The sequence below is a fragment of the Diadema antillarum genome, unplaced genomic scaffold (genome assembly GCF_040938485.1).
Source record: "Diadema antillarum isolate AM-2024a unplaced genomic scaffold, OU_Dant_1.0 seq00000079_RagTag, whole genome shotgun sequence".
Taxonomy (NCBI): domain Eukaryota; kingdom Metazoa; phylum Echinodermata; class Echinoidea; order Diadematoida; family Diadematidae; genus Diadema; species Diadema antillarum.
In genome coordinates, this window is record NW_027271172.1 from 4,182,932 (window position 1) to 4,198,540 (window position 15,609).

General features: G+C 39.5%; 1 protein-coding gene across 1 annotated transcript; it reads right to left on the reverse strand.

The window, feature by feature from the left end:
• Positions 1 to 5,800: 5,800 nt before the first annotated feature.
• LOC139726154 (lariat debranching enzyme A-like) lies at positions 5,801 to 15,258 on the reverse strand. Its single transcript, XM_071637234.1, has 9 exons — positions 15,177 to 15,258; positions 13,949 to 14,063; positions 12,607 to 12,731; positions 11,319 to 11,485; positions 10,057 to 10,183; positions 9,243 to 9,340; positions 8,142 to 8,219; positions 7,405 to 7,547; positions 5,801 to 6,988 (listed from the first exon to the last, which is right to left on the reverse strand). Exons 1-9 carry the CDS (start codon positions 15,256 to 15,258, stop codon positions 5,992 to 5,994), a joined length of 1,932 nt encoding a protein of 643 aa, XP_071493335.1. The 3' UTR covers positions 5,801 to 5,991.
• Between the last annotated feature and the right edge of the window lie 351 nt (positions 15,259 to 15,609).

Consider the following 15,609-nt stretch of genomic DNA (forward strand, 5'->3'; position numbering starts at 1 on the left):
GTTTTTTGTTTTGTTTCGGCATTGAAGCTGTCACAAGTAGGTTTTTCTTTGGATGAAAGTGTAACAAGGTTTATAGTCTTCCTATTGTCGTTTTATGAATATATGGCTTTTCTTTGTGAAACGGAATGTTGCACTTGTCTAGATGACGAAATCTGTGCTTATTCTTTTCTAATGAATTTTTGAGACTGTTGAAAATAGCTTCATAAACTGAAATACATGTATTACCATTGTGAACAAGTAAAGGAAAACGGCGTAATAGAACAATTTGGTTTAAAGCGGATAAGGTTTGCAGGGCCTCTGTAATGGGCGTGGCGTATTTTCCTACAGAAAAAGAAAAAAATGATGACGTCATTGTCCTACTGCGAAATTTCATGGAAAAGAAAGTTTGACAGAATATCATTTATATCATCAATTCACGGAAATCATCACTCCGACTCGAACCACGGAGAGAGAAGATTTTGAAATTTCAGCTGCCAAATCTATCAACAAACTAAACAAAGAATATCTATCAATTATCTAGAAAACTCATCGCAGAGTACAATGCATACGGTAAGATACTGTACATCCGGAGGAACAGGACCAGTGATTTGGATACACACGTCCTACTAGTCCAGCAAACTTTCATCATACAATGAGACTGGGCAGGTGGGGAATCAAGAGTACGTACAGAGAGCATTAATCACACAGACAGCACACATAAAAAGACATAGGGGGCACAACGATGAACAGGAAAAAAGGTCATTTGTACTTTTTTTCATTTTTTATTCATTTTTTTTGTACAATGAAAAATTTTATATTCTGCATTCAATTATGAAATCATACAACTCACCAGAAAAAAAAAAGACATATAGTAAGTGAAGGAAACACGTATAACAGTGAATTCATCAGAGCACAGTATTTGTACCAGCGCATCAAATCTGTTCCAGGAAAATAACACCCAAAATGATTATAAAATTCAGCAGAATCTAACACGTACAATGGCTCTTCCCTAGCAGGCAATGTAAGATCAATGTAGTTGTGGTACGAAGCTATATTCCACAATGCAAAAAAACTTATAGTAAATCTAATATGGGATGAAAACAAAAATAAGTTAAAATGTTTTGATATGTAGAAATGAGATATGCAGAGTTCTTTGCAGAGAAAAGTGAAAACATCATTCCCACACTCATGAACATGATATTCCATCTCAAAATTCCTTCAATTTGCATTGTATAGAAAGTCCTTCAAGTAGATCCCACAAACCAACAGAACATACACAAAGAGGAGCCTCCAAGTCCCTTGAATTGCATTGTTTAAAAAGAGATCTTCATAATAAGTCCATCCCACAAACAGGGGCAGATCCAGGAATCCCATAAAGGGGAGACGCCTTTGCAAAATTAAAGGGGGCGCACCCACCCACCCCCCCTCCCATTTTTAATTTTCATTTCTTTTGTTTTAACCAAAGATAAAGAGGAGGCGCCCCCTCTGGATCCGCCACTGAACAAATAAACTGAACATAATATACAGAGACGCTTAAAAAGTTCCTGACATGCATTGTATAGACAGAAGTCCTCCATGTGGATCCCACACACAAACTGAACAGATTCCAAAAGATGCTAAGAGTTCCTAGAATTGCATTATGTAGACAGAAGTTCTCTCAGTACACCCCACAAGCCAACTGAAGAGATTCTAAGAGGAGTTGTTGTTGTTGCTGTTGTTGTTGTTGTTGCTGCTGCTGCTGCTGCTGCTGCTGCTGCTGCTGCTGTCAGCTGTCAGCCCCTCCTGAATGCCTCTCATGCTCATTTGTACATTGTACACACACACATCGGCCCGAATTCACAAAGTTACCGGTAGTTAAAATCTATTCCATGGTGTAAATTCAGTTCATTGACTAGAACAAGCACAACAAATAGGCGTACATCTCACATGTCTATGTCAGCGTGCATTCATGATTGGATATCTGTTGGCACCAGCTGTATGTCATGTGCATTTATGCAGTTGAAATCTGCACAATCCATGGACTAAACTTGAAATTTAACTACCTTGGTGAATTAGGGCTATTGAGTCATGAACAGGACCTGGGGGGCATTTCATGAAGCACTTTGTCTGACAAATTTGCAGGACAAATTTGCATTCAGCCAATCAGATGCGAGGATATCAGTAGCTTATAACAGTTTGTCGGACAAAATATCTGACAAAATGCTGCAGGAAATGCCCCCCCTGGTCTCACTCACATATTCACATCCTGAAACTAACTGACGCATTTTGGCATGCTGTCAGAGACGCCTCCTCAAATTCAAAGTATCTTTAAAAAGTTGAAATTTCCATGTCGAAGCTCTTTCTATAAGTTTGGTAAAATCAAACAAAACTCTATACATTGCAAGAATTTCAGACAAGAAAAAAAAAGAGCCCAGAATATGCAATTTCAAATGTTCATGATTTCCTTGTACAGTGACATTGACTGCAGCCATATACACAAATGACACGAGGGGATGGTGTCACACCCTCACAAGTTTCCCAGTGGTTTGCATACATATCCTCACTTAACTACTCTTTAAACATGAACTCACGATGGTATCATATGTCTTACAATCTCAAACTGTTCTAGGGTAGCAACGATACAGACTTTATGAAGGATAGCGGTACATAGTTTCTGAATTACTCACGAAAATCACTGATTTTATGTTTATCTTTACATACAAGCCAATGGAAGAGCAACTAGGCAATGACCAAGAAGATGATATCTTGTCTCATATTTGTATGCAATTATCACTGAAGTTACTTATCATGAAAATTGCATTAAACCTCTAACTTTTATTAACTTCTTTACATTATTTCCAAAATGTTGATGACATTTTTACATTGTTGAGTTTACAATTTTCTCTAGCAGCCACTTAAATGTAAAGATGTGCTTTCCTTTTACCGTTGCACATTTTGGCACATTGTTCGTTTTGCAAATGCAGTGGATAGGCCTACTTATGAACACTGCGAAAAAAAAAAATCATAAACTGTATGCTGTAATGGTATTTCCACATTGTGAAGAAGTAGTTCTTTACTGTGGTTAGTCTCCCTAAAAATAAAACACATGATGTGTTCATACTTGGAAAAGCACCTGGCAACAACAGATCAAATAAACCACCAGTAAACATAGAAACAAATGGACAAGAACTTGCTTTTCTCGCTGGACAAAAGGAGGGTGCCACATTATAATGTTCACAAAGGCAATTTTATAAGCAAGCAATCTCAGGTTGCACATGGTCATGACACAAATGACCCTAACATGCAAATAATGCAGGTGTGGAAATTGTCACAGTGTGGATTTTGGTTGGTGAATTTCAGCTCAAATAAATGACTGTGGAAGTAATAAATGCATTGATATTTTTGGAGACAGTAAAACTTGTACCAAGGTAATCTCATCTACGAAATCATTAAAATCTCTCACAACAAAGTTTCCATTTTTACAGTATTCAGGGATTTCCTCTCTTTATCAGTACATTTATAGATCCAGGCTCAAGTTCTGAAGGTGAATGAACCAGGGAGATGTTAGAGAAGAAGTGGAATCCCTACAATTGTACCTAATTTGTGCAAATTCATGCGTACTGTAGGTTGTAAAGCATGACAATTGAATGCTCAGCATCCCACTGGCTTTGACATTCCATTCTCCAAGCTGCTCTTCCAAATAGTTTTGATATGGAGACCAAATAACAGGTTCTTAATTCTAACCATTTTAAACTGTATTTCAGAGGAAATGTTGGAATCCTGTGTGGAACTTTTTGGCTATATGTTACAGAACAAATGCTTTAAAGGGATCGTATAGTTTTGGTTGGGACCTAATTTCAGGTTTCTAACATTTTTTTGGTGAGATAATGTGAAACCGCTTATGAAATAAGAAAGAGCGTGTAATTCCATGAGGAATTTAACGTTTATTTGATGAAAATTGGTTTTGAAATGGCTGAGATATCAAAATCAGTGCGATTCCAATAAAGTGTGGGACCCACCTTTTATTATGATCGCTTTGTTTTACTTTGTTTTTGGATGTTTCAGTCATTCCAAACCCAATCTTCATCAAATAAACTTTGAATTCCTCTTACAATGGTATGCTCTGTATTATTTCATAAGTGTTTTCTTGGTATCTCGCAAAAAGTTAAAAGCCCAATTCTCATCTCCACCAATACTGTACCATCCCTTTAATGTGCGCACATTTGTGCATAATTTTGTTTGCCAGGTTTAGTACCTGAACGTGAAATCTTTTGGATGGAATAATCACTTAATGCATATTTCTGCTGTTTCATAGCATTTTACAGTTAAAGAAGTACAATTTTTTACTGATTTTTGTCCTGTTCTGAACACACTAATAACTGCTGCCAAAAATATTGAACGAGACAGTAAACTGTTGCTCGCTCGGTTGTTGTGAATGAAGAATGATGCATATTTAGATAGAAATGATGTCTTTTGTCAAAGCAATTCAATAACACCTGAAATAGAGTGCATAACTTCTGGGCAGCACAGGACATGGGTACAAAGGAGAGATACTTGTTTCTTCTCCTTCTCGAACACCTCCCTGAATGAACTCCGCATTGTTCTCAATACTCTTTACTTACAAGGAACATCTCTCCTTGATTTTATACAGGGAATACTTCCACTTGAGCTAAGTTTGAGTGGAGGTGCTTGCAAAAGCCACAAAACTTTATAAAGGTATTAGCCCACATTTGCAAACCCACGAAAATCAAAACTGCATAAAACAGGTCCAATATGACTTCAAGTACAAGTTATAACAGTAACATACCTCACCTGTTGCTCTTTGTCTATACCATTCGATAAAAGAGAGAAAATCATCGTTTTAAAATCAATTTTCAAACCGGGTCAACCCGACCAAAAATCGAATTACGAGCGCGGGCTAGCTATACGTACATGTAACTTACACATGCATCGCATGCATGTAGTACGTACGTGGACCGGAGCTAGCGAGCGTTATACGCATGCATACGGTGCATTTTCATTTATTTTTATGAAAGTAATGGACTAATTGGAACGAAATTTTGCACAGGTGTTACTGCAATCATACCCAAACTCCATGCTAACTATGAGACCAATTGCTGCAGGTTTACAAATGTGGGCTAATACCTTTAATATCTCAGGGCTCTGTATGATGTAGCTCTCATCACATGATGCAGATATCACAAACAAGAATATCTCTGGGATGCATGTGAGCATAATAGAGGGAAGTGATGCACTTCTTGTATTACAAATTCCTACTTGTGGACTCACAAACTCAAGTAAAAACGGATCAGTTTTTATTCTAACCACGAGCACATGCCAACCTGAGTGTTCAAATTGCTCCCTTTCACTTGGGCGCAAATTAAATTGTCCCAAATTCTGCCACAATATTGTGCAATTAAAAATAGAATAGATCTGTACAGCGAGTATCTACATATAAAAATGTATAAAAGTGTAAAAATCTGTTCCAATTCATTGCTCTGTGATTCTGTGATGCACACTTTGGTGAAAATCAGCAAAGGAATTGTTGTAAGTTACAAAAATCCTCAGCATCAAGTCAATTGCCAATCTGCACAATGAGAAACTTTGTGCATTCTTCTGATACTATCTCACACCACTTGCTGTACATTTGTGGCTTAAAACACTTGTTACACAGGAGCTTTGATCCTGCGCACTGACCAATGGGGGAAAATCATCCACTCTGATTATAACCAAGCCATGCATACATATATACATGTACGATGACCAATTGATTATCTACAAAAAGACTGCACGAATGTAACACTATTTGGCCAAAGCTATCATATTGATATGTTTGCCTGTGTCTACGTCCTTAGCCTCATGGTCAATGAACCTAAATGGTCATATATCATGTTTTTTCTCTGCTTCGACAATGTGTTTTCTTTTCACAAGAGGACCAGAATGGTAATATCATTCATATCTCACCAGGAGTTGCACGTCCAGCGGGTGTCAAATATGTATACTAGATCTTAAAAGTATTCCAAACTCACAGCTTTAATCATCGTCATTTGAGGTGTAAATTGCAACATTCCTCCTCTTGAACTTCTTGGAGCCACTCCCACCCTTCAGTGTCAGCACGTCGGGCCGCGCGTCGTCGCTCAACATCCCGCTCCGGTCGTTGTCGTCCGAGATGCTGGCCTCGTCGGATGCATCCCGCGAGGAGGACGTGTACACGTCCAAGTTCCGCCGCTTGATCTGGCCGTGCCGGGGCGTGCTGGAGTCAAAGCCGGAAGTGTCGCTTTCCAGACTGGACAGCCGTTCCTTCATCTCCTCAACGTCCACCTCGGCAAACGCGATCTTCTCCTGCAGCTCGCTCGCCGCGGGGTCTTTGCTCTCCCGCGCTGCCAGGGGTGACGCGGAGGGCGGAGATGCAGCGCTCGGCGTTTTCGTTATGGTTGGCAAGCAGAGGGAAGTCCTCCTTATTGGTGAGGCGGCAAATTCTGGGTCCGGAATGTCATCACCTGCTCCTCCTTTTGTAAGTTTATCACCAACACCTTTCGTACTCTCCTCCTGCTCTTCCTCATCACTAAGACAAATTTCTGCGGGATTGACGCTTGAATCAGCATCGACAGACATCCGCGATGAGTTGTTGCTTCTCCTCGAGTCGTTGACGGAGAGATCCAGGAAGCTTGCTCCTGCCTCGGAGTCAATGAAACTCTCAAAGAGAATGCGCGACGACTCCGACGTGTCGTCGTCCGCATCGTTGGAGTCGTCCTCGGCCATCTCCCGGCTGCCCGGCAGCATCGGACCCGAGAGTTCTCTGGGGCTGGAGCCGCCCATGAGTGCTGCACAGGGGTCCGTTATTTGCAACCTGGAGCACAGCGCCGTGGTCTGGGGGTTCAGCATGAGGTTCGGCTGCTTGGGATTGCGGTCCACATTGTTTGGGTCATACACTTTCACTGTTCGTTCAAAGGCATCCGAAATTTTGAGATCATCCCCAAGGATGGACCGGATGGCAGATATCTGTCCAAGATCCACACTGTAATCCCATCTGTCACGAGAAAAAGTATTTTTCAAAGGTCTACTAAAGCAAGACAACCAAATCCTCTTATCTAAAATGAGCAATCTATTTACTTGTATTTGCAAATAGGATCATGGCCCCAGAGAGAGAGAGAGAGAAAAAAAAAACTTAACTTCACTGGTTATCACAGTAAGCTCTTGATGCTAACCATTTTGAGCAAGATCATAATGAAGCAAACCAGCTCCTTTTCAAGATCTTCCACAGATGTTCAATCATTAATACTTTTGCTTTCTTTTGATATCTTTGACAGCATATGTATTACTCCTTTTCATAAAGAACTTCATGCGGATCAGCACCCCCCCCCCCCAAGATTTGATTATCCTATAGGATTATGTGCACTCCACATCTTTCTGAGATGACATCTGATTTGGGAATTGCACACTTACTTGCTGTTGTAGCCGGGGTTGGGCATGTGGACAATGTTCATACTTGTGCTGAGAAGGTGGTTGGTGGCCTGTAGGACGGCAAGCCATTCCGGATCGTGGCACAACTCAAACGGCCGCTCGGTCTTGTCAGGAATCTCGATGATCTGGGCAATTCACAGGAAAAGTAGAGTGTTGAGTGTAAATAAGATGTATCATTTTTAGTCTTTCCCTTCCTTCCCTGGTGCTGTAGCTGAAGGGATCCATACCAGAAGTAGAGAGCTATATTGGGCTTGGGCTCTGGAATTCTCTTTCCAGAAAGTATTTGTGACATCACACTTTACACGCCCGTGCCAAAGCACCCCAGGAATAATGACGATAATAGAATGATGCTTTTTATTGAGTCTTCTCCCGCACCATTGTGCTCAAAGCGCTGTATAACATTTGATTATAAACATGCAGGGCTGCTAATTGCCAGCATCCCCTCACCAAAACCAAGTAGGTTTCAAAGACCAACAAAGGAAATACGGCTGTGTTACAATCTTACATGCATCTCAGCATGCAAAAGTAATTCTCAAATCAAAGGGATTTTCACTTAGTGGTATTCTTATCAGGACGCAAAGAGATTTTTAGGATTTCAGACAGCATGATACAGAATTAATAAGACTTGGCAGCTCCATAAAATGTATCATATGCAAGATCCCAAGGATGCGATCTACTTCAGTAAACTATGCCGGTGTTATTCCACAAAAGTGGCTTACCTGCAAGAAATCCCTCCCCGGAAGACACTTGTCCGTCGCCAAAAACTTGGTAGTCTTTTCCAAGGACCCATCTTTACCCTGAAAGAGGAGACAATTGAAATGTCTCATTTCCAAGCATATTATAGACATATACAGTGGAAACTCAATATAAGGAGATCTAATGTAACAAACTAATTTCTGCGGTCCCAATGAATTTATTTTCCTTGCCTTTTTATTGTTTATCGACTACTGATATAACAAAATATATGATATAAAGAACAATTGTCTTGGTCCTGAGGACTAGTTACTAGTATACTGAGTTTCCGCTGTTATGCATTGAGCACTCGCATTTGTCAAATGATTAATGAATAGGTAAGGATGATGTTTCATTTAGGGTCAATCAAAAGAATGACAGTGAAGCCTTACTCATGTTTAAGTTCAATTTCAAACGAATGAGCAATGTCAAAGAAGCTTAACAGTGAGAGTATAAAGTGTGCAATTCAAATAGGTCTATCTAAATGGAGTAAAACACACTCAAAAATAAATCAGAATGGTTCAGGTTTCATCAAACACAGGTCTCAATTGGAGTGCTAGCAAATTTTAAAGTTACCTGTGTTTTCACAAATAGGGGATATTAATCACATCCACGTACTAAAATTGGCAGAGGTGGTGTCATATCACCTAACGTGTCTCCCACTGAACAACATAAACAAATTTCACTAATTCTCTAATTTCAACATGAGATCGACACCAATAAGACATACCTGACATCAGTCAAATAGAATCTGCCCTTCATTGACCACATAGCATGAGAAATTATGGATCAGTGATTCTTTCCAGGCCAGCTTCTACTGCCTATGTGATAAAACTGAGCTATGTGTCAGCGAAAAGAGCACTAAAGCTTACACTTCATTTCTTAATGGATTCACAATCCCATTAGAGATGTTCAGTCTTGCGTGTGTTTGCACTTCTGTTGAATGCAATTTTCAATTGATTACAAATATCCATGGTTTTAACAAAGAACTGGGCCTTGGAAACACATACATAGTCTTATCAGGCTACGGGGTCTGTAAATCCTTATCCGAGAAAGAATTCACCGCACAATTACAGGACATGACTTACTCTGTGTTCAACTAGGGCCGAGAACTTGACGTGGAGATGCGCCGAGAACCAGTAGTCGGGTCGTAGGTCATGCAGCAATTCTTCCGCTGGGGGACTACCTGTGGCGGATGGATAACCAAGCTGGTAAAATACCACATCAATCAAGATTGAATCTGCATATTTTTTTTTTATTTACTCTCTCCTTGTGTATGTGTTGCAAGTTGATATTGTTACTTCTATGAACACCCCATTTGACCCTAAGCTAGGGTCAAATCTGATGTTTGTAGGATGGATGAATTCCCTAACTTTCTCTGACTTTTTGCTTCTGGAGAGAGCATTTTGAAATTCCCTGACCTGTATGAGCCCTGCAAAGCACTTGGCACTAATTCTGTCGTCACCAAGTCTAGTCATTTGCTGATAAAACTTGTTCATTGAAATCGTTTTTTGTTGTTGTTGTAAGATCAAGAGATGAAAGTGAATCATAACATGTACATAGATACAGATATACATAGATATATAGATAGATAGATAGGTAAATGCATAGGATAAAAAGATAGATAGATAGATAGATAGATAGATAGATAGATAGATAGATAGATAGATAGATAGATAGATTAGTAATCAGACTTCCATTTCCCTGCAAAGCTTCTTTTGCTCTTTATGACCTTTGACCCCCCCTTTCCTTTTGTCTTTCATAACACTAGAGCCTTCAGGTGGCTGATGGGTTCGTAATGAGGTCAGTCAATTGGTGACCTTCCATCCCCACACCAATGGCAGTTTTTGTGGGGTTTTTTTGTCGTTGTTTTTTTTTTTTAAATGGCCCTTCCCGACTCACCGAGTGTATTGCTCATGACCTCCTCCTTGAAATGACGCTTCTTGCGCAGGAGCTCCTCCTTGTTGCCATGGTAATAGATGCCTCGGGGCCAGTCATGTGACATCATGATGTCTATGGGCTGCTGGACCTGTGTGTAAAAATGGGACAACACTTCCATTTATTCCAGGACATCAACATAACACTTACACACCTTTGTTCCTGCAAAAGGCATGGAAAATGATGTTTGTCAGAGTAGCATATCTCAATAACAAATCACAGGAATGTGCAAAAGAATTGTGAAATTCCTCCTATATTTTCTCCATGTTTATTGTGGATGCACTGTGAAAATTTCTAAAACTTTCAACGCGCATTCCACTAATTTCTCTGCATTCAATGCATCTTTAGTTTAAGCTTGGGAAATGTTCATGTTAAAAGGACGGAGGGGATTTAGCTCAAATAAAGAAATGTGTCGTGTTTTTTTCATGTTTCTGATTCTAGAAATTTCATGGATGCTTGGACACTAGCATTTCATCATGATAAAATCATTAACATGAAACCCATGCTTGCAGTAAAATGGAACACAACAATTTGTAAAACCATATAGGGGCCTACTGTCTTCACTGCCAAAACATCTTTTACGAGATTTTAGAAGGACAAACTCACATCTACCACATATTCTACCACCCTCAACACACAATGTTAAACTTATATACAGTGCACTCCCGTTACAACGAATACGGTTATAATGAAATTTCGTTAGAACGAAGTAAATCTTCTGGTCCCAAAATTATCACCATTAAAGTCTATGGTACAAAATTTGCTTATGACGAACACGGTTATAGCGAAATTTCCGTTATAACGAAGTCTTTTCCGAGCGCCAGAGAGAAAGAAAAACAAAAGAAATGTGCTCCGTTATAACGAAATGCGAATTGCTTTCGAAAATATGTAGCGGAACAAGCATATACTAGTATATAGCGTCTCTGCATGGGCGAACGCTTCACATCAGTGTGTGTTCTCTCCTCGTGTCATGCACAGTTTCTGAGGGGAACTTGCGTTTATTATTGTAATAAAAAATAATAGAGTTATCCCATCACATTTCACATAGCTTTCCAGTGTATGATGAGTATTCAGCAAACAGAATATGATACACGGTTTATATATATACGTGGTTTCCTTGTTTTCGTTATATATTGTATTGTTCGGTTATGACGAAATTTCGTTATAACGAAAGAAAACTGCCGGTCCCGAGCATTTCGTTATAACGGGAGTGCACTGTAGTTCACCTGCTTCAGCCTGAAGACTTCCAAGTTCCGGACGTGGTAAGCACTGCGCATCTCGTCTGGAGAGTACGGAGGTCGCTCAAAGTGACCCTTCCTGTAGTCGTGCTTCTTGAAGATGCCCGAAAGGCCGCCGATCCTCACCCCTCCATAGTTCACTATGCTGGCATAGCCTGCGTGATCGGTAATAGTTTATACAAGATGACATATATGCATCATTGGTCTTGGCAATATGAGTAATGTCTGGGGGGGGGGGGGGGGGGGGGGGGTGAGGCATTGGAGAGGGTAACAGTGCCGGGACAGAGCAGTCACACATTCAACAGGGCTCTTTCAAATCTTTGCAACACACATCTTGTGGCAGCCATTCGCATGCGTACTCTTTACAGATGGCACAGAATAATCCTTGACTATCGTCGCAAAACACTTACAGGAGTTGTCTACATTATGAGGGGCCCATACAGGATTTGTAAGGACAACTGAAGATAGGTGTAGGATGGTAAGGATATTATAAACTTGCCCCATTATTTGAGTGGAAAAAAACCTAACAACAAACAAACAAACTTCCACGCCACTATGAAAAATGTGTGATCACTTAGTGAGTAGCACAGGAGATGTAATTGACCAATACACATTTACAATGTCTGCACATTGCTGTCTGTAAACATTAGGGAGCTTTAGATTTTGACGCGCGGATGTTTGAGACGACGAGTGCGATGGACGTTCTCCTCTCCCCTGTGTCGTGCTGAAAAGTAGCTTTAGATTACGCTGGGACGCAACGTATAAAAAATAAAATCGCGCCCCCATATGATCGATGCATGAAGTAGCTCTCTACGTTGCAAACTGTGCGGATGTAAAAATAGCCCAGTATGCGTAGTGAAAAACTCAGGTGACGCAAGCTAAAAATAGATCGACTTGACGCGCACTTCTGCGCACGCTCAGAACATCTTTTTTTTCCTCTGAACGTCCGCGCGTCTAAAATCTAAAGCTCCCTATTATATGGGTCTCCACGGGCAAAGCCAATGAATAACTCCACAATGAAAGCTCCACATGAGTCCTCTAAAGGGAAAAGAATGGCAAAGCGCTGGCAAGACATTTAAAAGCACTCTTCCAGCTAAAGATACAATGCATAACAGGCCCATCAAACCTACTTTGAAGGATGAACAGAGAATATGATGTCAAGCACTATTAAAGTTGTAAATGACACACACTACTACTTACTTTGCTACTGAAATTTACTGAAATGAAATTCTAATAATGTTCTACACTTATTCATAAAATTAGAAGCACAACATACCCATGTAATAAATTCCCGGACAAACCCATCCACCGTATGGAAGCTCAGCAAGGTAGTTTGAAGCCTCATGATTTCCGCCGATGAATATGGTGAAAACAGGAACTTTCTTTTCACCAGAATAGTACCTAGGAGACAAGAGGGAAACTTGGTTTCGATTTTTTTATCTAAGTCAAACTCAAAGGAATAAACTAGTAATTGCAATATCACATAAAGCAAGTATTATACAGACTTTCCTCTGCTGAATACTGGCTCTACAAATCTGCATAATTGCAGCACTGATCTATGTGATTTCCCAGCATCAACTTCCAAGTTATAAAAACATGTCAACTTCATGGCTCACATTCTCCATCGGCTAGGAGATAAGTTGTGCACATCATGCCATAAAACATTGGCTTGAACCATCTACAGTACTTGTCACATGAACTGAGGTGTGTGGGATAACATGTTTTCTTCTCATCAATTGTATGTATTGTAAAATATAGTTACAGTATCTTTCACTTTAAATTCTATTGTATGCACAAGGTGTCTTTTTAAAGAAATGACATTGTATACTCCTAATTCCACATGATAGAGAAATGAATGACATACTACAACATATAGTATACAGCATATCATTTTGCCTGTGATGTAACAAAGTCTAGATGGCTGTAGTCAAATGAGTGTTTGAGACATCTTATAAAGACTAATTTTGCTCTGACTGCCCAACCTATACAAACTTCAAATAATGGATTGTAGGGACAGGCAAACATTAAGTACAGCTACTAAAACTTGCAACCAACTTTGACTGCTAGAAACTACCAACACCAATGTAGGTATATAGGACTAACAACTGAATTGTGAATTTTAAGTGTCTGCTAACTTGCACATACTTATCAGGAATGTCAGAATATTTGTTCTAACACAGCTTTTACATTTTACTGCTCATATGATCACACTTTGTATTTGTTTTTTTCACTTGTTTGTTGTTGTTTTTTCTGGTGGTGTCCCAATGCTTCAAAGGGTGTTTATCCCTTTTTTTTCTTTTTCTTTTTCTTTTTGTACAGAGGAACTTTGTTTATCTTCCCAAGCTCTTTCAATAGCATTCAGTGATACGTCTTATCTTGACTTAGCTGTAAAGTTTAATAGCAAGCTCACTCTGGAGTCACAATGTGCCCCAGTCCAATCGGAAGGCCATGATGACACAATACAGATTAGGGGATTAGGTAATCTCTATTCATTGATGATTAGTTTCCAGACATCCACACCAATCAATAAAGAGAGCTTTCCCCCTGTGTGTGCCAAATAGCAAACACATCACAATAAGGGTTTAATAAAAAGGAGCATGACAATACAGGATGCTCACTTGTAAAAGGTGTTGATCTGTCTGTACTTCTTGGGGACTGCCATGCACTCCATGTCCGCCTCATTCCGAACTGCCTGGAAGTCGCCACAGCACAGCAGCAGGTCCACCTTTATGCCTAAAGCCAGACAAACAAGTAAAATACTTCCTGATTACTGTAACACCAGAAACATTTGCTGCATGCAACTTTCGCAACTTGGAACTGATGGCCTTTTTTGCAGCATGAAACTTTTGCAAAATACTCAACCAGCATTCAATGCATTGTGTATAGTCATAGAAAAAAACTTTCACATGTATCATAGACAAAAACAAATTGCATGCATTCTACTTTCTTGAATCTTGGCTCCACATGACATTTGTGAAAGTTTCAGGCACAAGAACATTTCTGGTGTCACAGTAAATTCAATATTAACATGTACTGTAAAAGTGGATATTTTTGCGTGACTAATTTTTCTCGCTTGGCCGGGTCGGAAGAGTTTCGCGTGTTTTTGATTCCGCAGAATCAAGACATCACGCACAGGCACATATGGCAAGCAAAAATATTCGCTTGCTTTTATTTTCGCGCTAGTTTCTGGTTGCGCGAAATGCGCGAAAATTTCCACTTTTACAGTAAGTAATGTTCTACAGAGAGATATGGATATAATTTCTAGAATCATTGCAATCATATTTATTTCACAATACTCACACAAAAATCTCAACCCTAAATTATGTACAGAGAGTGAAACATTTGATACTATGGACTGCAATATCTACATACCAAAGGACAATATACACAGAAGTCAGACAATTCATGAAAGCTGAAAAACTGTATAAAGACAAAACAACAACTTGTCTGAATCCAGGTATATTTTGCATTAATTGTATATCGCATAATGAATACATTTATTCAGAAGAAGTAATTCTTCAGCAACATACATGTACTATTACCATTGTTACTCTTTTACAGGAGCATATACACAGAAATGTGACAATATCTCAAATGATCAAATTGGTTTCAATTTTCAACTGATTAATAAGGCATGATGAAGTGTATCAACACTCCTATAGCATTTTGTGCATTGCTTCACATCTATGTGCAGTCTCCTTATGAAAATAAGAAAACAAAGAAAAATTTAGCATGATCTGAGAGAAAATTTTAGTGAAAATGAAATAGATTTATTGTGCTCTTCTCTTTTTGGTATGGAGTTAAGACTGATTTGGATAAGTTAGTGTTAGTAGAGTGATGATTTACCTTCTTTTTGCTCTGCGAAGGCAATTGTTTCGTATATCTTGTCGAGTTCACCGTGGCCACATCCTTCTATGGCAATCCTCATGATGAGGCGATAAGTTCCCCGACTACACACAACAGACTGTGACCGCTGAAACGTCAAGAGCTGTAAGCCTGTGGGATGAAAAAGAATGAAAAATCTTTGATAAATAGTGACCACCACCCCTGGAACACATTTTATGGAACACATCTGGAAATTGTCATATTCTGTGAATGTGTCCATATAAAGGCTGTAACGTTAGACCTAGTCTATTCCTGTGGTATGAGGAGAGATGTGAGATGAATCACTCTCCCAATATATCACTATTATCAGTCAGGCCTAACCGCGGTTAGCTAGATTTACTAATGTTAGGTGTCTAAATTTAACTGTTTCTGTCTTCGACCTTTGTGATAATTT